General features: G+C 40.8%; 1 protein-coding gene across 3 annotated transcripts in view; it reads left to right on the forward strand.

Moving 5' to 3' along the window:
* Window positions 1-281: 281 nt before the first annotated feature.
* Window positions 282-24,761, forward strand: part of pik3r2 (phosphoinositide-3-kinase, regulatory subunit 2 (beta)) — a 33,462-nt gene continuing 8,982 nt past the window's right edge. The window contains exons 1-11 of one of the 3 annotated variants that reach the window (XM_079649457.1): window positions 282-607; window positions 7,219-8,087; window positions 18,449-18,541; window positions 20,948-21,022; window positions 21,597-21,752; window positions 21,881-22,091; window positions 22,241-22,326; window positions 22,549-22,651; window positions 22,879-22,977; window positions 23,168-23,348; window positions 23,503-23,622. In XM_079649457.1, coding sequence (XP_079505583.1) covers window positions 7,769-8,087; window positions 18,449-18,541; window positions 20,948-21,022; window positions 21,597-21,752; window positions 21,881-22,091; window positions 22,241-22,326; window positions 22,549-22,651; window positions 22,879-22,977; window positions 23,168-23,348; window positions 23,503-23,622 — 1,443 coding nt within the window. In that variant the 5' untranslated portion in view covers window positions 282-607; window positions 7,219-7,768. Of the gene's footprint in view, window positions 608-5,505; window positions 5,650-6,975; window positions 7,123-7,218; window positions 8,088-18,448; window positions 18,542-20,947; window positions 21,023-21,596; window positions 21,753-21,880; window positions 22,092-22,240; window positions 22,327-22,548; window positions 22,652-22,878; window positions 22,978-23,167; window positions 23,349-23,502; window positions 23,623-24,761 lie in introns of those variants that run through there. The other 2 variants (XM_079649458.1, XM_079649459.1) reach the window with 2 other exon arrangements.

Below are 24,761 nucleotides of genomic sequence, written 5' to 3' on the forward strand. Positions count from 1 at the left end.
GTTCTTCACACAGTTTTCCACATTTAATCCAAACCAGTCACATGTACAGTATGAATCATCTTTAAACTTTGAAAAAACGTAAGATATTGTTTGTAAAAAGTGACTTGAAGTGAACATTTGAGGATGTTCAAACATGGGAAAAGACACAGATTTCACATATATAGTCTTTTTCATAAGGACAGGATTATTTTAAATAAAAAAGAATTTAAAGTATACAGTAGGGGGAAAGCAGCCTTGCAGTTGAAATGGGTTCAAATTACCATTATGGGCCGAGTCAATCCGGTGACCCCTCACTGATCGTTCGGGATTTTCCGCTCGGCATCGTCCCTTTCCGCCCTCCTCATATTAGTTCCCACACACTCTCCTTCCCTGCGCCGTGCTGAGCTGGAAAATGGCTGTGTAGGGGAGCAGGGAGTCATGAACGGGAGAAGAAAGAAAGAGCGAGAGAAAGAAGCGAAGCAGTAAGTGAACCGAAGGTATACCTGATGTTTACTGCACACTGAGAAGCTATCGTCCGAAATAAAGCGCCACACGGACTCTTGTCTTCTACTTGGGAGAGTTTAAAGCTCCGCAACCTAAAGTGAGAAGAGTCAAGAAATATCTGCGGGTGAGTTTTTCCAAGTTATTGCAGATTTCCAGTACGGCCACTGTACTGGAAAATGGTGGAAGCGCTGCAAGTGTGCACACGCAGCTTCACGATGTTGACTCGTGCCCTGGTTTAAATGTTACAACTCGGGATTTATTTTTGTGTTCATTTAATTTATTTTGCGCAGCAGTACACATTTCGATAAAAAAGTATGTATGTATGTAAATGTATCGTGTGCTCGTCGTGCAGCATGTTGTCCGGTGCTTGTCGACAGTTGGACAGTTGACTTACTGAAACATTAATTTTTATTATTTATAGCTTTGAAGTTGTTTTTGTGTTGTTTCTTTATGACTTGAAAACACGTTTAAGAGGACTTTAACTAGCTAGTATCTATAAAAGCTGTCAACTTTTTCAGAATTGTAACCTCCGATTTACTTTGTGTAGTTAAATGCTTAATGTGTTAAATGGTGCTAACAAGTTGTACTGCAGGACCTTAACACAGTAAAGAAGCCACACTTTGCAATGTACTCCATGTGTGTACCACCATTGGTACGTTAGTCAGTATAACAGTGCCTTTACATTGACTGCAGACTATAGGAGGCCAACACAGCTGAAGGCCTGACATGATGTGTGTGCCTCCCTGGTTTGAGGATTTGGCATGCATCAGTTTATTGAAATTGTGCCACTTGCATAATAAGACAAGCCACTCAACTGTGTGGAGACCCATTTTCTCCTGTAATTACTGAATCCAGCATTATGCAACTTAAATGTAAATTATACTGCTTTATCAATGTGAAGCACGACTTGTGGCAAAGCCTTCATTCTTCTTTTAAAAGTCTTAAAATGCTCCAAATGACTCTCAGAGCTTGTTTCTTCCAAAATAAGTGAAGACTTCCTAAAATGCCAAGTTTCGTTTCTTGGAGTGGCTGCATAAAACATCAGCTAACTTCAAGTTCCACGAGACCGGAGTACAGCTGTGGTTATTTTTGTTACACGTCCTTCAGCAACCCAGTTAAACTGAAATGGTGTTATTTGATGGAAATAGCAGCAGAGTACGGATCTAAGGACAGCTTAAACGTTACTCCCCTTGGAAAAGCTGCACAAGCTGGGCTGGGACTGGTACCCAAGGGAAAAAATAAAATCTGATAGTTGACAAAAGTATGATTGTCTTAACTTTCCAGGAAGATAAGTGAGGCTATTTATACAAATATAGTTAGTCAGTTGTAATATACCTTTTCGAAAGCTCTGTCCTGGATGTGACCAATTGCTTACTGGAGTTGGAAAAACATCACCGACTTGTTGACTTGTCTTCAGGAACAATATTTACATCTTAAGACTTTTTTATAATATCAAAATTCCAATTGATAGAATGAAAGTCAGACTTGCAAATTAAATAGATGTAATGTAGGTACCAGTTAATTCGCATTACGTCATCGCCAGCCAAATAAAAGCGGTTACTCATTAATCTCTCGGATGGGATAAGTATTTGATTGGATTTGTCATTGCTGTGTTTACAATGGAGGCCACTGCCTGTTGCCAGCATATTTTCACGTTAAGGCAAAATAGAGTTAGTTATGGAGAGGTTAGTGGTTTTATGCTTTTATATCTATATATATATATATATATAAAGTACGAGGCCTGGTTACTAACCACTTTCTGGCCTACATACTAACTTCGGAGTAAAAAGTATTGTGTTATTTTCAACTAGTGCTGACTTTGCAGGTTTGTCAGATTGTATTTCTTTGTTCCAGACACAATGTTTACATATAACATTGTGGTTGCAGAGACTTAAGGTAGCATATTTGAGGCGTTGAATTGCCTGCATCTTATATTTTCTGATAAATACAGTGAGCCGTCTTTAACTGTAGAGCCTTGTGGTGTATTTGACTTTTCAGAACAGTGCCGTCTCAGTGCTTCATAATCTTCGTAGCAGATGTTTCTACTTAGTGAAGTGAGCTTTTCAGCTTCATTAAGGACAGATAGAATTTAGGTGAACATAACTTAAATCATAAAATGCCTAAGCCCACATTTTATGCTGAGAAAATGAGTCCTTTACAAGCGTCTGTGTTGTTGGCCTGTCCTCGCTGCCTGTGGCGCAGTAGATTTTTCAGCTCCATGTGGACAGATGGCTGGAGGCCAGGCTGCATGCGTGGTGACTCTGTAGTCAGCTCCTCACCAGAAGGGCCGTGAAGAGCCTACACTCACTTTAAAGCATAACTGGGTGTCCACGTAAATGTTTGAACTTAGTATAATGCATGTATTTCTGTTGGTGAAATTCACTTAAGGACAGCAGAAGACTGCAGCCTTTCTTTATGGATGCATGAAATCCATAAAGTGTGCCTCTGAGACATGACAGTGTTATCCTTTCGTGTAAGAACACTGTACTACTAACTAAGACTGCATTCTCTAATTTATTAACTCACAAGCTCTCTTTTAAAAATAATCCCAACCGTAGGGAGAATGTATATCTATCTATGTTTGCAGTAGATCTGCCAAGGCATGTTTCAAACGTTTGAACAAATCTATGGGTTTACATAATTTAACCCTGTACTACAAAGATGTAACTGTTGATGAAGTCGCAATGCATGATGATGATGATGATTGATGTACCACACCCTCAGGCCTTCAGAGAAACTTGTTCATCTGCATTGGTAACTGATAACTAGGTGACAGATTTACAAGACAAGTTAGTTTCATACAAGAGGTATGTTCCATGTGGGTAATCTAATATTTAATATGAAACGATTAAATGGCCAGGCTGATATAAGGGCTTGTAATTAGCTTGTTGCCGATAAATCATTATCAGTGTATACAGTATTCGGCAATACAATTGCCAAACAAAGTTTGAAGTGCTTAAGAAACCTGGCATATAGTATGGTATATTTGCACATTGGATAGCAAGTTCATTATTACGAAAAAAGTCAAATATTGTCCTATACCTAACGTATGAGTTACCACTGAAATAGCAAAACATTTTATTTTTACATTAATGTTATTTCTATCCACTCAAACTTTAGATTTTTCTAGAAAATATAACTTGCTATTGCATATAGCATCTTATCAACATTTCATTTTTTAAATACCATACAATATGATAATATCTTTATCACTCCCCCCTAATATACAGTATAGCACCATATAGTATATACATTAGTGAACATGTGGCTTAACAATATAAGGAAACGGGGTTAAAAGCCTAATTCATATTTTGTCTTATCAGAGCAACAGTCTTAGAGATTGATTCATATTCCTTCAACAAGATACAATAGAGAAAAGCAGGAATTTCACACATTGGAGAAGCTGGAACCTTAAAACAACCTTGAACATGTTTTTCGAGAAAATAACTCATAATAATAAATGAAATGCTAATTAGTGTTCTGTCAATCAACAAATCAGTTAAAAGACAATTTGTTGCAACTCTTAGTTAGTGCTGGGGTCTATTTATAAATGAAATAATCTTATAAATGAATATATCAGAAGTAAAAAAATCAATATTTTAGTTCAAACTACACTATTAAAGTCAAGGGCAGTATGAGTATATCTTCAAGCTGTATCAGTCGCTCTTGTCTCACTCCACTGTGTTAGTGACGCTCTGAATAGCTTATTTGACATTATGCATACCGGTGTATAATGAACAGGTCAGAGCTCCAGTGGCTGACTAAACAAATCAAGTCATGCGATGTCTGCAGACAGCGGAGGAAATCTCAATGCCATTTTGCGTTCAATCTAGGTCTCACTTTCCCCCGCAGTTAAACTTAACGTGAGTGAGATAAATAGCAAATGTGAAATAAGGATAATATTGATACTAACTGTGGCTGTTGAAATATAATTGTATATTATTTATAGAGTATTCATTACTTTACTAGTACACTTGCACTTGGAGTGGATTTTGTCATAGTTTCTCATCATGTTTCTTTTTATAAAGGCCAGCATTTCTTTTGCTTTCTTTTAGTTGCATATAATCATCACATTCATCATCCTGGTAACTCGGGAAAACAGAAATCCTCTCCTTTCACCTCATTGCTCCACTTCAACATGACTCATGGAATTCTCTCCAATCACACGCAGCCTTCAGTTTTTCCATGTTTTGTTTTTCATCATTATCCTGTGGCAGTTTCATTTGATTTGAATCACCGATGCATCAAAGATGATGAGCAGTCATCAAGGATGCACTGATGAAAAAAGTCAGGCGTGTGGGAAAAGCTGGAGTTGTTTGGTTCAGATGTTTGATCACTGCCTGGATACATTTTCTAATATTAGAACATTTCCTTGATTTGCCCGGCTTCTCTGGTGACTGTGGAGCACATGGCCTGAGCAGCAGCCAATCAGAACGCAGGATTAGCTTTCCCTCTCTCTAGCAACAGTGAGTTACTTGCTGCCTATTCATTAATTATTTTCGCGTGGTCTCCCTCAGCCCGTTGGACTCTGCTGATAGCAAAGTGCTCTGTCTCTCAGTTGGTATTTTTGTTCCCTGCTTTCTGTCGCTCTCTGCTCTGACTGAATACAAAGTCTTAAAGAAAGGATGGATCCTGTGACGCTGAGCCTGCCAGCTGCTGCTGCTGCCCTGTGAGCCACTTCAACACTATCAGACCAGGACTGTTTCAGAGATGACACTTCTCTCTCCTCGCACGACTTTTTCTCCTCTGGAACTAAATAATAAAAAGGGATTTCTGAATAACAGCGCTCCCTGCGTACTGCTTTTACTTCGCCTTCATCTTCTTTTCTCCTCTTTCCTGCAGCAGCGCTCTCGTAAACAAATAAAACATGGCAACTGGAAAAACGACTGGACTTTTTCGCTGGCTGAGGATGTGGGGGTGGGGGGGGAGCCGCAAGTTGGAGGCAGGACTCTGTGTGTGTTTGGGGGGGGGCTGGAGAGCAGGTGGAGAGAGGAAGGAGGGGGAGTTTAGGGTTGGGGGGGGTTATGGTGGTGTGAGGATTGCGGGCTGTGGTTGGGTATGCCAGTGCCACGTGTCTCGCCTGGCACCTCTTGCTTCTCGGCTCGGAGGATGTTGGACCGAGAATCTGCCTGAGCCTGTCCGGCTTCTCTCTGAACCAAAAGTGGGGTGAGTGTTGCACTCTGCCGCATCCACGGTAACTCTTTTTTTAAAAAGATGATAATGTTGCACACAAAGGTTTGCAGTGTACGTACGTTCGACTTCAGAATATCGTGTTGGGAGAGGGGATAATCTAGACTAATGTTTGAAAGCATGCACTTTGGTATTCAAAGATGCAATTTCGAGGTTAAGGTTTATTTTTTATGTTCTCCGTAGATTTTATTTAAGCGTCTGCATGCATCACTCGAAACATTTTCCACTCAGGAACGCTAATAAAAATGATTGCACAACATCGGGCCTCGCAAACCGGGCCTATTTTGATTCTGATGTTTTGGGAAATTGCCCCATATAGCTCCTTACTCCTGCCATACAAGAACTTCCCTCCACTATCTCTACCCGTCCCTCTCCACCTGCTCCATCTCCTCGCCGACCCCCTTTCATCTCGTCCTAACAGGTTAACAGGACTGCTGTCCTCGCCTGGTCCACAGATCACAGATGTACTTAATCTGGAAACCCTGATCTCTCATCTTCGCTCCCCGTCTCATCTCTTTGTATAGTTGCCATTTTGAATTGTTGAACTTTGTAGCTCAAATTTGGTCAGCCTAAAGACAAACATTATACTTCCATGTGTTGCTTTGGATATTATACTTAAGGGTTTTCAAATACGTAAATACTGATCAGTGTCTGATGAGTTTGATGGATTTTGTTTATTGGAACCTTTTTATTCTGATCAAATCGTATCGGTTATGTTGCTGGTAATATTTGCGGACTTTTGCATTTTATTGGGCCTCGATCATCTATTATCAGACAATATTCATTATGGGTCCGTGACTGCCGTTTTTGCTGTGCATATATGGATATTAAACTATGACACATTCAATACGAAGGAGTGTGATATTCTGCACGGAAACATTTCCTTTTAAGTGGTATTTTCTGCTATTGTGCAAGGTTTTGGTTTCTCAGCTGACTGTCCATTCGGACGCTATGATTTAGCTATTTTGACAGAGTGAAGCCGAAAATATTTGAGGCAACACAGAGCTGCCTTTTTTCTTTTCTACGGTGAGGGAACTGTTGTGAAGGGTTCTGCATGTTTCAGAAACCTCTGGTTGCCCTACAGCCATGAAGCTCAGCTTCTCCTGCATGCTCGTTCTGCGAAAAAAAATTCTTCGCCTTTTTTGCTTGAATTTGGATGCTGCTAATAAGTTGACGGGACGCCTATTTCACAGTGAAACTTGATGTTCCTGTGGATTATGTGATGGCTGTGGGTGTGTGCATGTAGAGTGGAGGGATTGGAGGCTCCCGTCCAGGGACCCTGTCTGCTGTTGGTCATGACGCAGCAGCATCATCCCATCTCTCTGTCCTAACCGAAGACTGCACAAGTACCGCAGATCGCCATTTTCATGCCCCGCTTTAAGCTTCGTTTCACATAGATATGCGCCGCTTTACTAACGGCTATTTATCGAATAGAAACAACATTCATTGGTAATAATTTGCAGTTTTCCGGATTGTTTTCTGTAATTTAAAATAATTATTTCCTTTTTTCCCTTTTTTAATTTTTGGGTTTTTTATGTCACGCAGGTCGGTCATAATCCGTGTCCAGAACATGTGGGAGCGTGAGAGAACCGAAGAGGATTAAAGACCTTCCCACTCGTCCTTCAGTCAGACCACTTCATCCGACCGCGGAGAGCCAACGACGCTGGGCCTTCGACTGGCAAAATATTTTACCCGACTGCTCCACTAGTAGCCAGCCAGCAGCTTTTGGCTGCTTGAAAGAGCATGTTGCCAAGGCGCTCCCTCTGCTCCATCATCTGGCTCAACCGGGGCATCAAGCTGAGGAAAGTGTCCACCAACACCGGTCAGGTCTGAAGCTGCTGCCCCTGCAGACACAGCAGCAGCAGAACGCCACCATATTGACTTTTTAAAAAATGCTTCTAAGCTTCGGGTGACTCCCCCTCCTCCCATCATCCCCCCCGACCCACCAAGAGTTAGTTACTCACCAGCCTTTTTGGTTTCAGAGGAGGATTTTTGTAGAGCCGAACTCTGTCGTCGCAGCATCATTGGTTGGTATTCCGGCTGCACCATATAATCCTAATTCAGTGGCCATTTTGATTTTTGCTTCCCGGACAAAATGGCGACGGAAGGTTTTCAGTACCTTGCCCTCTACGCCTTCACCAAGGACCAGGAGGAGGACTTGGACCTGCAGCCGGGGGATGTCCTGACGGTCAGCAGGGCCTCGCTGCTGTCCATGGAGAACTACCAGGAGGGCTGCGTGGAGCATCCCGAGCGCCTGGGCTGGCTGCTGGGCTACAACGAGCGCACCAAGCAGAGAGGCGACTTCCCCGGGACGTATGTCGAGTACGTAGGCCTCGTGAAGATGGCGCTCCCATTCAGTCAACCCAGGTTCCAGCGACCCCTCCCTGTTGCTCCAAGACTTGAGTCGTCTCAAGGTAAGAGTTTTTATATTTTACATTTTCACCTTGCTACCAAGCATGATACCATTTTAAATTTGAAGTGTTGCAATGTCATACATAGCGTTGGAGATAATTACCTTTGCAAGATCAGCAAAGCACAGTTGTGTACAGTGTGGTGCAAGTTGGATTGCAAACCTTCCCTTTCACACATTTTTAGATGCATTTATTGTGAATATTTGTTGTGAAACCTTCTGTATGCAAGTTCTATTTTTTATATTGGTATCGAAAGTTAAAAGACATGACCAACATGTTTACTTTTATCTTATTGGTTTGTTGGTGTGCAGAAATAATCAAAATGGAAAGGCTAAAAATAACAGTTGAAGATAAATGATAGCACCATTTGTGAATCATCTTTTTATTTTATTGTATTATTTTTTTAATTATCTTCTTTTAAGAATAAATCAAAACAATTGCAGGTAGTGTTTTTGACAGCGTTGTTAGTACAGGGCCAGATCAGCTATTGGCTGTTAGATAATTGGTGCTGTTAATGTTTGTTGCTGGTCAACCACCCTGGGAGTTTTGATAGGTCTCTCACATTTGGCAGTGACCTCGAGCTGAACCTCTAATCTATACTTAAACACGTCATAAGCCTTACCTCTTTGGAAGCGCAGCTAGCCAAACTCTGTTGAATAATAAAGGGCTAATCCATCTGCTTACTAGACTCTCCTGTACAGGTCTGCCATTGATTCTGTCCATCTGTGTGGCCCTCTTTACATTCAACATTAACATGTGTCCCGGGCTCCAAACTGCATCTGGGCTTATCTGCACAAAAATGCCTGGCTCTCCTCCGCTGTGACTTGTTATTGACCCTCTACTCTACTAAAAGATCACACAGGCAGGAGGGGCTGTACTGTTTTCAACTGTGTAATGGCCAAGTTTGAGATATGAGAGATGTTTTTGGCAACAGCTTGTTAACCAACGTTTGATGTGCAAATAGTTATATAACATCTCAGGAAATACAATGTCAAATGTTCTACTTGGAGATACGTGCTCCGTTCTTTTACACCTCTCTTCACTCCTGTGACTTTGGGAAAATATGCACTTCGGATATTTATTCATAATACATTGCTTTGAGCTGCGACAGTGTCCAACTCAAACATTCTGTTGGCTCGGATTGGCTGAATTTAGCAAGCTCCACTTCAAGTTAAAACTTTGATTTGTTTCCAACATTCTTCTACGCTCCCAAGATTTCCATCATTTTTCTCCTCATTAGCACTCCCTTGCTTTTGGCTTCAGCTGGTTAATTTATTGCTTCCTTGTATGGGATGCCAGAGGAGGCCAAAAGATGAATAAAAAAGTGTTTGTATAATTGTGCATATAAAACCATCCTCTGTCAAAAAGCTGTATCCTCTGTAATTCGCCTTTTCATTTTTATGACGGATGGGCTGAGTACCACTCTGAGCACGTAGGCTGTGAACTCTGAATTACCTCTGGTTGAGCCACTCGGCTATTCATCCCGTCGACACAGTACACTGGGCCTCATTCAATTGAACTCATTTCTCAGTAATAGATTTACTTAAAGGTTAATGTATCCGGTTTTCTTTTCACATGAGTGCCAACAATATAATACAAACTAAAAGTAAAGGGATATTTTAGTGAGTAAGCACAGGCCATAACTTTGTCCTGTGGATGCAGGTGAGGAGGAACAACAGTATCCTCGGGGTTTGACGGACAGTGAAACAAACCAGTCGGGCAGCAGAAAGTGAAACCCTGAGCGGGGGGGGGGGGCAGTGGCTAAAAGAAGTATATTGTAGATTAGAAATGGTCAAGTCCAATTTTTACAAAAATCATCTTCATCTCCCAGAAGGAGCCGAGGCCCTGGGTGTTGTTAGTGTGGCCCATTTACTATTCACAGGGATTTTATCATTTGATATCGGGGCTGGTGGTTGGGAAGGTTGCCCAAGTTACAGATTAAATCACAACGTCTGTCCGCGTAGCGGGAAAGGGCGTCCCCTCAGGTGAGCCACCACGGCGTCCAAAAGCTAGTTGTTTTCTTTCCCTAGTCAGTGCATTTTGACTTACTTAAGTGACTGGCTTGGTTAGGACATGTTCCTGCTGTGCAACATTGCTTATATGGAGTTGTTTATTTAAGTTTCAGTTTAATTCAAACATTTGGATTGAATTATTTTAAATAGAACTACAATTGATATTAACTTCCCTCCACATTGCTTCTTCTGCAGCACTCTCTCCGTCTCAGGTCTTTGTCATGCAAATACATGCATGTAAAACTCTCATTGGACACCCAGTTAAGAGTACTGTTGCCAAAAGATTAGGTTTCTATTGCTGAAATCGTTCTGCTAACTGGGTTTATAAATCTCCTACCCAGATTAAGGAAAACGGGTTTCTCATTTGCGGAAAGTCGACAACGACCCTTCTACTTTAGTGCAAACAAACCAATGTTTTTCAGCAGTAGCAGTCAAAATGAAAAGTTGGTCAAAAGATGCAAATGGCTCAGCGTTTCTTGTTTCTGAAACAGGAAGAAGGGTTGGCTGATGATGGCATATTATTGTTAATATTTGTCAGAGACGAACAGCAATACGAAAAGGGCCCTTGACCTGATGATGCATCACTCACAAACATACAAGAGCTTTTATGAATTGTTGTATGCTTAAAAACTAAATCCACATAACTGTTTTAAAGTAGTTCATATTTTATTTCTTTTTGTGGTTCTTTTTAGCCTTGTTTTAAAATAGAACAGTAGTGTTTCTGCATCAAACCACTAGTTATAGTACTGTTGGCTGGTTAACTAAAACTCATCCATCTCTGTTGTGCACATTTAGCGTCAGTACGACTTTTATTAAGTAGGCCAAGTATTTTTCTCGAGACAAATGATGAGTATAAATCAGTTTTATTCCCCAGATACGGAGGGAAACGTTTCTCAACTTGCAGCAGAAATAATTCTACAAACCCAGAGAGAGTTTTTCTTTTTTCTTTTCCTCTCCTTTCTGTCTCTCCTCTCCCTGGCCTCACTTTAACTGCCTGCTGAAGTGAACCATGGCTTGGCATGTTTGCAAACTCCTCCCTTCTTACTCCCTCCCCTCTCTTTCTCCCCCTCTTTTGCAGCCTCCCTCCCTGATTCACATACATGTCTGATACTGTCTCTGGGCAGCTATAAACCATGTTAGCGGGGCTAGTTCTCAGAAAGGAGAGGCCTCAACTCACTCTCCGCTCCCTGTGCCTTACCAGGAAAACACTTTCAAAGAACCCATGAAGGGAGGGGAGTCGAGAGAGAGGAGAAAGTGAATGGGAAAGATAAGGAGAGGCTGGAAGGAGAGGGAGAAGAGGGCTACATTGTAAGCCAAGGCCACCCTATCCAACTGCAAATATTAGAACGAGCTGTATTTGGTTTCTCTTCTGACTCTTGTATTTTCCTCCTGCAGTTCAGTAAATGTAGCATGTTACATTTGCAGGGTTATAGAAAATCCTTCTTTAGTGCCAGAGCACTAACTGAGAACTCGTTTAGGCGTAAAGTTGTCTTACTAAAAGATGAATGGCTTTCACAAAACCACAAACTGAGTAAAGTATATTCCGTACAGTTGCTCATTGTAGGAGTGAAGTAAAATCAAGTTTCCTGTTTGGTGCTTTTAGATTAAAATAATGGCACTAATGTGAGGTAGACTATGAACCAAATGATTCTCAGAGAGTCTGTATTTTTTGTCTGTGGGCAAAATCTCCAACTCAGCATTATATATATGTCCATGCTTCACTGAGTTGAAAGTATAGACTGACCGTGTCTAAAGGCAAAGGTGTTTATAGCTGTTCAAAATAGCTACGCTTGAAGGTGGGGTTTAAAAAAAAAACAGTGTGCCCAATTTGACCACGTCTCCTCTAAGGCATTCATGATGTTGCACAAAATGACTGCAGAAGTTATGTGAAGAATTAAAAAAAGGGTTTAAGCGATAAGTTAAAGTCCTGCCTACTTTATCATATCTGCTCAGTCGCTGCGAGAAGTGGGCATGAATGTTGGATTGACGCTTTTGGAAAGTTACAGAAATTGTTGGGTGCAGCTGGCCTTACTCCAACACTGGAAAGGCGTGGGGGAGGGGTGTTCAGACGGTGTTCAACAATCTGACAAGCACTTTGTTAGAAGCAAACTGGTCCCATTACTTTTAGACTGTGGAGAGTCATGTAACACTGACTCCAGTTGGACTCAATCCTATTTTGTCACACAGTCCTAGATGGCAATGTACCTGTTAATACAATCAGAAGCTTCATCAAACATTTACCAAAAAACACGGGTGGGGGAAGTACTCAGATCTTGTACTTAAGTAAAAGTAGAAGTACCACAGTGTAGGAATACTCTGTTACGAGTAAAAGTCCTGCATTAAAAATGTTACTCAAGTAAAAGTATCAGCATCAAAATATACTTAAATGTAAGTAAAAGTACTCATTATCCAGACTTGCCCATTTCCTAATAATATATAAGTTTTGATTATAATTATTGATGCATTAATGTGTTTATCAAAGCTGGTAAAGGTGAAGCTCATTTGAATTATTTGTATACTGCAGGGCAGCTTGTGAATGTACTCAAGTCTTACTTAAGAGTTAATAATATTTCACATCATTAATCAACATTTTCAAAGTAACTAAAGATATAACATGTAGTGGAGTAAAAGTAAAATATTGACCTCCTGACTTGTAGTGGGAAGAAGTACAACGTTTATGTCAGCAGAGTAAGCTTTACGTTCATTGCTGTTTAGCATCCAAATAAGCGGAGGAATAACGAAGCATCCGAGACAGTGGACACTCCCATTGGAGGGCGTGGCTTTATTTATACCCGTCATTGAACTTTAACCTGGTTCGCTATTGGCTCCAGCCATGCACAACAAATCACAAACACAAATTGGTAACACATTTACCTGAATGTTAACAGTTTACATTTAAATACTCAAGTAAAGTACAAGTCCCTCAATATTGTACTTAAGTAAAGTACTTGTGTAAATGTACTTTGTTAGTTTACACAACTGCAAATAGCCAACACATGCACAGCACAGATTTAAACTCATATTTTACATTAACACAACCATCGTCCACTCAATTCAAAGAAATAGGGCAACACAGCAGAAAAAACCCTTTTACTTCACAACACAAAGCGCCACACAAACTTCTATATGTAAAGCGAAATCGGGTAGCAATACATTAGCATTTGCATGGCATTATAAAGTATTTCTTCTCAGCAGAGCCCACAGGGGTATAAAACCAGATCCAGCGTTGTGCGGAGATCACCTGTCTGACATGTTTGCAGGGGCTCACTCGTACACGTGTAGCTGTGAAGCGTGTTGTGACAGAGGAATGGGTGGTGTGCCCGCTCACAACGCACTGCCTGTCTACATAGTTGGGATGCAGCGAGGACATGTAGCAGTGAAACCTGACCAGCAGCTACACACTGCTACACACCAGCCGTGAGCCAGACACCAACTGGCCTTGTCACCACGGCGCATTAGAAACACATGCTTGGAGTAACCGACATGGTTTGAAAATGTTTAAGCAAATGTTAAACCTCATTTGTTGATAAAAGTGTTTTGATTTAGCCTAAGTTTGTGTATTTGGAGGACACGGAAACATTTGGAGGTCTGTTTCTGTGGAGATTGAAATACTACATGTATTCTGTTTGTTAAGGATCCAGCATCAAACGCTTTTAGTAAACTGAATTAGGCTTGTGTTACTGCAGCAAATTGCCGATTAAAAATAAATGAATTTGTCTTCAAAAGTGTATTATTCCAGAAGTTGCTCAACATTGATTAATTCACGTGATCTCAAGACATGATTCAATGAATTTCCCATTATGTATTACTTACGGTACTTTGAAATGTAGATGAAGACAAAGAATAGACATGGGAAATAGGCCTTAAATTCAGTCATATTTTTTCATTTTTATTTGGTAAAGTATAAATGGATTTATCAAGCCAGTGACTTGAACCAGTGAATTTGGTTATCCCTGGATAAGATGAAAACTGAATGTATTACTTTATTAACGCATGTTTTAATTTCTTATTTCTCATTATCTTTTTGTCTACAGATCAGTAGTAATATTTTTCTTTTTTTTGTGGTAATATGTAGCTGTGACTGGCAGGGGTTGATTTAAATCCCAGATAGCCTAAAAGGTGACAGGGTCCAATGATAAACATTGGATTTAGTTTTTTATAGTAAGCATCGGGAGTTTTGAACTTGTAAAGAAATGGCCGAGTTTTAATACGAGCAGTGAAATCCTGTGAATGATTTCATGCTGTATCTGCATTTGGAAAAGCTTTGGTTTGTGACAAACCTCTGAGAGGGAGAATGCAGCAGAGCCAGCTATGTGTTACATAAGCATACTGATGCAGGAGATGCAGAGAACATATTTAGCTTCACATAGCTCTGCTTCATCCAGTGTGCTGTGCAAACACACAAAGACAGGATCTGCAACATTCATCTCACCATCAGCTTTATGTATAGATAACATCAGACAAAACCAATTATAGATGTTCTCACTAGCACAGATGATGTTGAATGACTCGGTTTGACTTTATCAAAGCATCTCTGAAGAAAACCAGCAGTCATGAGATCTAGCCAGTAGAAGTCTCTTCCAACCAATGCTTACATAAGCTCGACCTATATGGCCTCAAATTCACTCTGACTTACTTGTTAAGAGGCAAGAGTGCCAAACTCCACTCTGGCATGCTTTTTTTCTCTGTATCTCCCTCGCTCCTTATTTCTCCTTTTCTCCCATTGGCTATGTCTCATGGCATGTCAAGTCATAGGCCTGTCTCCCAGGGTGCAGTCTGCCAAGGAAGTGGTTCTAATTGACTAACAAGTTGCTGTTACTTTATCTCTCTTTCTGTCTTTCACTCTTTTTCCATACCTTTCCAAAACCCTGAGAAGACTGCAGGGCTTCAGCTGCTTTTGGCACGAAACGAGAAGAAAAAAAACCGATTCTCTCTTTGCACGAAAGTCAAAGTTTAATCATTTTTTTTCCCTTTTCGAGTGAATAGAAATATACTGTGAAATAAAGTGTTTATGTTTGTTTGCCTGTAGGGGTGAGAAAGTTCTTTCCTCTCGGGGAAAATATGGCAATCAAAATGTTCTTCCTACTCCCCTCCCAAACTGTTGGAGAGCATTCATTTTGTGGTTTTATAGCCTATATTTGTACTTATTTCCCTGTTTTTATTTGATTTCCATGTTTTATTGCCTGCATCCTGCCTAAACCCAACGGCATAACGGCTCCATGAAGATTGGCCTTTGCACGTCTGTACTGTATAACAAATACATTCTGCTTTCTAAAGTAATAACATTTGCATTTAGTTGCGTCAGTAATTATGACAATACATCATAATGTAGATGGTGTTCACTTATTCCATGCCTTCGTATTTTAAATGAAAGCATCAAACTAAGCAATTTAAAAAATGAATTTGTCCAAAGTGTTTGATTTTTCTCAGTAGTACCTTGTGTACGTTTATGAAGCGTGAAATAACCTTTATGTGCCAAAATCTATTTGCAGTTCAATATAATTGACCTGTTGATATTTTCTCATATGTGTTTCTACTCTTTTCACAAACTTGGATTAATATAAACCTTTCTGTTGGTCTACGAGAGGTGTCGATGCGAGCTGTGTGCAAAGGAGGAGCTTAACATGTGTACACATTTTTGATAGCACGCTATTTTAGTTTATATTTACATGACAGATATTTCTTGTCTGTCAGGAGAGAAGGCAGATGTTGCGAGCCATTGTCAGCTACCTCTTAGGACTCGTTCAGACTTCACTGCATTAAAAGCACAGCTAGCTCATTTATTTCAGCGACACATCTACGTTAGTACCAGTGGCGTAACTATCGATGGTGCAACGCACCGAGGCCCAGAGTCGGCAAGGGGCCCATGAAAAAAAAAAAAGAATACAAATGTAAACTTTTTTTTTTTTTTGGGGGGGGGGCCCAATGGCATTGGGGCCCCGTTCACGCAGTCTTCAAAGTAACCAAGCAACCTAAATTAATTTGTAATTTGTCTGTCCAATGACCTTGCTCCCTTTCATGTCATGTGATACCTTGCGTGACAAGCGAACCGTTTAATCAACCTGTAATGTACTGCAGCTGCAGCAGCAAGTTCGGTAGCATTATAAAAAATGTAATAGCTTGCATTTATAATGTACAGCAAACCAAAGCACAAGAGCAGCGCTCAAAAGAGAAAGGACAAGAGATAACAAGGAGATGTAACAGCTAAACTGACAAAATTAGACTGTTTTTTTTGTCATACATTGTCCTCGAAATCGAGCGCTAACGTTAGCAATGTTGACGTGCAGCCGGAACCGGAGGCTAACGATAGCTCACCTGCCTCACCAACATCATTGCCATCTAGCTCCACAAGTGAAGCTGTATCCGTGGCTGTGCAACCTTCTTCTCCAGCTAGCCAGGAGGAGAGGCTGGATGCAAAACAATATTTGCACCGGGGCCAATCACAACCTTGTTACGCCACTGGTTAGTACCTCAGGGTTGCAGACACTGGGGGCAGCAGCAGAAAAGGTACAGGGTTGCCCAGGAAAAGTGGGATCATGCACAACTTTGGTGAAACAGTGCAATCATCAAAGCTCACACTTGTGGCAGATTACTCAGTAACATGAATGGGTTACTAAAGGCTAGGATCTGCTAGATTGAGTTTAATCCTGTGGTATTGTGTTACAGATAAACATTTTGTGTAATGGTGCCTAAAAAGCCTTAAAACCCATGGAGCCATTACTGAAACCTGACTTTTTTTAAAGATTTATTTCATCTTCTCATGCCACCACAAACATGGCCAGTTTAGTTGCTTTAATGCAATTCTGTTTTCTGAAAATCAAGTCAGGGAGAAGACTGAAAGGGGAAGATATGGCTGTGTGCACGTTCAACATGACTTTGTTTTAAACTGTAGCACATCTCTGTGTAAAACACTACACTCTGTTGTCCTGTGGATAGGGGGGTCAGATCAGGATTCATCATGAGTTGTTTTGCAAGGCAAAAACAAACTTTAATTTGGGTTGACACTTTGTGCTAAAATGTGAAAACTGTACTGAACCCCAAAGAGAGACAATCTGAGGAGATGATGAGAGAAGGGGGTCCCACCAGCCAAAATGGCCAACATGGATAAGGAAGAGGCAGGGGTCTGTGATTTCGCTCCGTTAGGAAAAGTTTCTGTGTTTAACCGGCAGGCATGGAGACGGAGAGAGACGCAGAAAGAAAAGAGGGAGATTGTCTTAGAACTCAAGCAAAAGGGAGACAAATCTAAAGAAGGAGCAAAAGAGAAAGTCCAGCAAGCGCAAGAATGCAAAAGAGCAAAGGACGAAGAGAGGGAGCGAGAGGGAGAGAGACCTTCGGAGAAACTGAGAACAAGAACCAGAGTGAGAGAGAGAGAGGGGAACGGAATGTGCTGACGCTGTGTTTCTTGTCTGAACTCCCCAAATTAATAATCAGCAGCGGTTTAGCCCAGCCGTGCCAGGAACAGGAGCCTACTGCCAAGCCCCGGCCAGGCCAGGCCCTCCCTGCTCCCAGCGTCACCCCCACCCCTCACCCAAACCTCCCCCACCCCACAGGCCCGCTCTGGGGCCGAATAGGAGGCGCTGCCTGCCTGCCTGTCTGGGCCGGGCCGGGCCTGGCACACTGCCACAGGGCTTTTGCTTGTTCAGGAGTTTTGATTAAATCCTTTATTGTGCTCCACTCACGCAAAGAGCTAAGGCGAAACACCGAGCAGGACAGAGCGGGGGGGGAGGAGAGAAAGCGAGAGGGGAGAGAAGAAAAGGGGAAAAAAGAGAGGGGAGGGAGGGAGGGAAATGGGATCTCTCTTTTTTTCCCTCTTGCTTTCTCCTTTTCTCTTTCTCTCGGACTGAAAAGATGTTTGATTTGGTCTATGGGGAGTTGTAAAGTAGATAAAGTTTTTGCTCGCCATCAGCAGTCCTCCTCTGTGTAAAGCCTCTTTTCATTCTTTTGTACATTTACTAAATAGTTCTGGTTTTCATATCATATTTCTCATCAGCTAGACTTCCAGACTATAAATTCACACAGAAAGATGCATCACATGCGTTCAAGTGTTTGTGTTAGCTTTGGGAGTTTTTTATTTTATTTGAATACTTTCCAAACGAAAGCAACACACTGCACTGACTGCTGCTGCGCTTCATTGCAAAACAGGTGTTCTTCTTGCGAAATGGATACTAAAATCCACCTCATCATTTTTTTTATTGTCCTCCTCACAAATGTTATATGTTCTCTCAACATTATGCACACTCTATATCTCCAACTGCTCCTAGTTAACTGTGCCCATGTCAGTGGTGCAGCCCCCCGCGGTCTTTCAGGGGCTTTGTGCCAGAAGTGTAACAGTGATTTGTGGTGTTGTTTCAGCTGTTTCTGTGCTGGACCTGAGCGAGCAGTTCACACCGCCAGAGACGGCCCCAACAGCCCTCGCCAGCCTGATCCAAGCCATAGAGAAGAGAGGTATCTCCATGTCAACCGGCCAACGTGTTCGTCTGTCTCGCCTCCCCGTCTTTCCGTCTACGTGCGACTGTCTCCCTCCCGCCATCTGCCATCTTGCTTTCATGCCAGCATTTGCACAAGTGTAGACGCATAGGCATGTGGATCCAGTCAGGCAGTCACAGATGTAGAAATGCACACACATGTTCATGCACACTTGCAGTAGAGCTCCTCGGTTGGTTAGTGACTGCATTCAGATTTCATACATTGAAGATGAATGTAAAAAGTCAGAGCAGTTCTGTGAGGCCTCGCTGAGAGACCTGCACAGTGGGGCTGATTCACACTATGTTATTAACAAATAGCGCTCAGTGGGACTCCATTCACAGCTTTTTTCTTTTTTTCTGTCTTTACTTGTCTCTCTCTCAAACACACACACGCACACACACACATCCAAATTACACACACTCACGCACAAAGGCGCTGCAGCTACAGATTGTGTCATGTCAATCCTTAAATGGAAAAAAACATCAAAATGTCAGAGCCCTATGTAACGTCTTTAAATTAGCATTTTTCTCCAACCAACACTCCCAGACATCAGAATAAATTATTTTGGGTATTTACTTATTGATTAAACAACTTTTTCCGGCGCTACACCTATGCACATTTAATGTTCACTTAACCTGTGTCCCTATTCCACATTATTAATCTTTATGGTGTATTAGGTTTGCAAGAGCGAAAATAATCCACACATAGTATCCAACTTTATACAGAAACTAATGCATTACGTGTCCCCATTTTAGAATGAAGTTATACACTGATAGATGAACGAGGGGAGTAACATGTATTTCTCAAGTTATAATGATTGTCTCAACTTCCCACATTTTTTGCAGCTGTCGGAGCAGCATTTGCAATTAATCAAAACGGTTTGCATTTGTGAATAGCTTCTCTAAATTCGTACAACCATGTACACCAGCAGCAGTGTTCCTTTTTTATAAATATATTTAAATGTAATGTCACTTTCCTTTGTGAACACTCTACGTACTCAGTTATACAGAATTAGCTTGTTTGGAATGGGGCACTCTTTAGTTAAAAACAAACGGATAAGTTAGAGATTTCATTTCAATCTTTATTTCAAACAGATTAAAAAAATAACAAATAAGAAATGTGAAAAACAGAATACCGTATTGTTAAAATACAGTATTTATCCACATTCATGATAATATTTATATATTCAACAAAAAAAGTCTTCATATTAATATTAATAAATCATATGTATCCGAAAGGGAGCAGGAGGAAGCAAATGCTTATTAATTCCCACCCCTTACTTGATCAATGATTGTTCTTTAAATCATTATGCAAGTTTTTCCTACTACATTTACATGTATACATACATATACAATAGTTTCTATAATAAGATAGATAGTCAAAACATTTTCATGTGATTCTCCTGGCTTTCCATGCTGGAGATTCACTCATTGTTCTCATGCTAGGCCTTGATAAAATATTTATATATTAATATCTACTTGAAAGGCAACAGAAGGTCTGTCGTTTGAATGTAAATAAAATAATATTGAAATACTTCCCACTGTGACTGCATGGTGGGGTTTTCACACCTACCTGAGAAACTGGTCAGTCTCAAGGAATTGCAAGATGCATCTGTCCAGACCCTCTGTTCCTAAATGTTTGTTAAGCCTGGGACCCAAAGGGAAATGCAGTCATTCACAGTTAAACGATGTCTAAGGGGGTATTATAACTGGATGGATTACCCTCGTATGTTGACTGAAACATAAAGAAAATCAACGATTTGTTCACTTAAGTTTCCCTTATCTTAAATGGGAATAGATTACATGTATGTGCTTTCCAATGTGCTTTAAAACATGTCTTGATGATTTCATGATGTCTGCAATTCAGAGTGACTAAATGAATCACAAATGTTCCTCCAAGAAAAGAACCAACATGTGTTGGCTCTGCTCTGGTTAATATAACTTGTGGGAAATGTTTGACTAAATCTTCCACATTTGATTGATCACCTCCTTTTTGTTTCGATGTGAGGCTGGAAGGAAAACAACAAACAGCTGACACTTTGTGCGGAGTATTTCCATAGCAAACATCTGGCAATGTGCTTTGTCACGTACAAGTTGTTGCTTATTCACTAACATTATCCAGCTGGTGATAAATGTCAGTATTGATATTGGGTGTTGCATAACATGGCTTAACATTGCTTTTACATAGCAGTAGATGATATACTTCAAGTCAGGCAGATATAGAGTCATCCACTACATCAGACTAGTGCTATCGCTGCTCATGATTCCTCTTCTTTGAGCTTCTCTCTGCCTAACTGTGTTCTGTTTGCTGTACTTCACTGTATATTCTTTGAGATTGTCTGTCTGTTCAGACCTTTATTTAACTGGTCCTTTTGTCTTTTTTCAGGTCTGGACTGCCAGACATTATACAGGACAGATTTTTCCTCAGGTGCAGACAGCCCAATATACAGCCTGAGCTCTGGTGAGTTGGTTCGAGTCATACTTTTACATTTTCATTTAGTTCTGTTTTTAAAAAAAATAGTTTTCTTAATTAACTTTATTTGTATTTACATTGCATCAGAAATAAATCAATATATCGGATTATATCATTTATTGTAGATATTTCTTAATTGTGTCATAATTGCCAAATTTAGTTTGAGATCATTTACAAACTGTTTTATAGTTGCTTACATGCTCACTTCTGAGCACTGATAAGTTACATTTATCAGCATGCTTCCTGGTCATAATTGTTTAAGTAAAAAAATTACCATGACCTACTTTATTAGTTCAACGCTAAAATCCAAAAACCAGTGTGATCCAAAATCACATTTGATCAGTTAAGCTGTACATTTCATACTACAGAAGTATCATTGATTACTTTCATGGATATACATGGGAAGCTTTCTTTGTTTTTGAGCAATGCATTTCATCAGCAGGGTATCTTACAGCAGAATACATTTAGCAGATTGAGGTTTACTTTATGGTTGATTTATTGAATTTGGTGGGTTTTTCATAACTTGTCCCTAAATGTGTTTGTATGTGTCTTTGCGCTCCAGAAACTGAGATGTGTCAGAGAGATGTGGGATACCTGTCTGAGTGCGTCCTGAACTACCTGAGAGACCTCCCGTCCCCCGTCATCCCCGCCTGTGTGTACCCTCACCTTCAAACTGCCGTCACACTGCAGCAGCAGCAGCTCCTGCAGCAGTCAGCAGGTAGGCCTTGACATTAAGTTGACCTTTTAACCACTTCAATGTATCATCTTCTGAGATTCTTTTATATATTAAACCTGATGTTTACAGTATTTCATGTATACATCATTAATACCTTTATTTCCCTCCAGATGGTGCGGTCGCTGGAAGCCTGGACAGAGAGGTGAGCCTGGTCCTGGAGAGCTCCACCTCAGTGCCCCTCCACCACCGCCTCACGCTGCAGTACCTCCTCACACACCTGGCCAAGGTCACCCAGGCGCAGGCCAGCAACGGTCTGGACACACACACTCTGGGGAAGGTCTTCGGACCGCTGCTGATACGCACAGAACCTTCCACCCCCTGGCAAGTTTTGCTTGATATAAATTTGATACAAACACATATTGAAATTGGGTAAATATTTAGTGAATTCAGCAAATGTTGAGTTTGAATATCAAAAATGTGTCAAATAGGGAGGTTTTTTTTACACTGTCCCTCGATGGGTTGTTGTGCAGGTTGTCAGCGAATGAAGAGTTTCCTGCCCTCGTTGTGGAGAGGCTGCTGATCGAGAGAACTTCAGAGCAAGATCTCACTCCTCCAGGTACATTCCCTTTAGTAAAACTGGTAGAAATATGTCTTAGGTGAATCTTTTATCTTAGTATAGCACAAAGACATGCTTGGATACAATACAAGGTATTTCTGTTAGACTTTCTAAAAGTAATTTGTGCATATATAGGCAGATCTTTAGCAGCTTTAAGTGCCTGTGGGATCCTTTCCTTTAATATAAAATGATTCCTATGTGTGTGTCTGTGTCTGTTTCCAGTTCTTCCAGCAAAGCCACTCAAGTCAAAAGTTGCGCCATCAGCCATGACAGACATGAGCAGCCTGCTGAACGATGCTGAGTGGTACTGGGGGGAAATCTCAAGGTAAATTATTAAAATAAATATCTGATACTGGTGAATTTGATAAGAGTCAATACTAAGTTTGCATTTATTCAAAGTATTGGAGGAAAAATGTAATTGATACCAGACCAAATGTATGCTGGACATTGTAAAACAGGTTCCATACATCAATATATCTTATTTTATGATTGTGGAAATGTTATTTCAGCTTGTGTTAATGAAGTAAATACTGCATGTCACGATGTTTGCAGAGAGGAGGTGAACGAGAAGCTGCGAGACACTCCAGATGGCACCTTCCTGGTCCGAGATGCTTCTAGCAAACTGGAGGGCGAGTACACGCTCACCCTCAGGTAAAGCAACGCTACTGTCTCCTAAACCAGTTTTAACCACATCTGAATCCGTTGAATCGTAGCTATAGAAATACAAAAGTGTTACTTTCAATGGAAAAAACAGTCTTAGTTCTGAAAGTTCAGTCAGCATGTGCTATATGTGCTTTTATTTCCTTCCTTCCCCTCACATGGCTCCTGTCTCCCCCTGCAGGAAAGGGGGAAACAACAAGCTGATCAAGATTTACCACAGAGACGGCATGTACGGCTTCTCGGAGCCTCTCACCTTCCTCACAGTAGTGGAGCTCATCAATCACTACCACCACGAGTCCCTGGCCCAATACAATGCCAAGCTGGACACCAGGCTGCTGTTCCCTGTCTCCAAATACCAACAGGTTGGTGACTTTGTCAAATTAAATTCAACTACGAGCAGCATCCCTCTGCAAGTCTGCTTTGATTTAGAAACCCTTGATCTTCTTCTTTTTATGAATAACCAAAGCAGTTCTCAAAGTGATGATTTTGCTCTCATCTGCATTTTGATCGGCTCAGCTGGTGAAGGAGAACAGTATCGAGGAGGTGGGGGAGCAGCTGAAGGTCTATCACGAGCAGTACCAGGACAAGAGCCGCGAGTACGACTCTCTGTACGAGGAGTACACCCGCACCTCGCAGGTACAGGTTCAACACGCTGCAGTGGCATCAAATCCATTTTTATCCAGATTTGAATTCTTCATATACTGCTCAGACATATGTGTATCATTTAGATATCTTGAACACAGATACAATATATCCAAAAGATAAAACAACAATTATTCTACATTGGAAATGTGTTTAAAGCCATTTATAGCAAATGCAGTAGTAATAGAAAATTACAATGTACATGTAGATTATATATTTAATCTGAGTTACAAAAACATGAAGTTTAAACAGTTTTTTAAAATTAAAATAGTCAGAATATATTAGGAAAAAAGCGAATGTGCACTGAGAAAGTAAAAATGTGAATAACGAATGTATTTACATGAAGTTCTAAATTAGTAAGAGATACATCTGCAGTATACAGTGAAAATGTGAATTTAGATATTGAAGTCTTCATAAGGTCATTATGCATCTAAGTCAGGGGTGGGGAACCTCCGGCCTCCGGGCCGTATACGGCCCGCGAGACCATTTGGTACGGCCCTCGAGGTAATTTATAAACACACGCAAAAAAGAAAAATATTAAAGAAATCTAGACCGCAAAATAATTAAACAAGCGAGTGCCTGTTTTTCCTGGCCAAGGTCAGGGTCCTTGAACACAACACGAGCCTAACGTGTCATCACGTGGTATATGTGTTGTCTGACAGGGGTGCAGTTCTGACAGAGAGCACCAGAACGCGGCTCCGGCACTTCACAAATTGCAGTATCCATAAGGAGCCGTACACATGCTGCACTTTTTGCGTGGCTGTGTCTTTAGTTGAAAGCCCAGTTGCGATCTGTCCATCTGTCATACTGATCATACAGTCAATAACTTCTTTGTTATTAGCATCTGGTTAGCTAGCTATGCTAACGAATATAAGAAGCTTTTTCTACAAGCAGTGAGGTAAAGGCACATCTTTATATGATCATTATAGTTATAAAAAACAAGAGAATAAAGTAAACAGGTATAAAATACTATATGACAGTAAAAGAAAGTTGTTATTAATAAACAAAAATACAGTTTAAAATTGGGAGTGATGTGTAAAATATCCAAAAAGAAAAATCTGCTTACAGTTCTATTTCATATGGATGTTGATGTATCCATAGATCTCATGTTGCTCTCAAAGTGCACCAGATTG

The sequence above is a fragment of the Notothenia rossii genome, assembly GCF_949606895.1.
Source record: "Notothenia rossii genome assembly, chromosome: 9".
Classification (NCBI taxonomy): domain Eukaryota; kingdom Metazoa; phylum Chordata; class Actinopteri; order Perciformes; family Nototheniidae; genus Notothenia; species Notothenia rossii.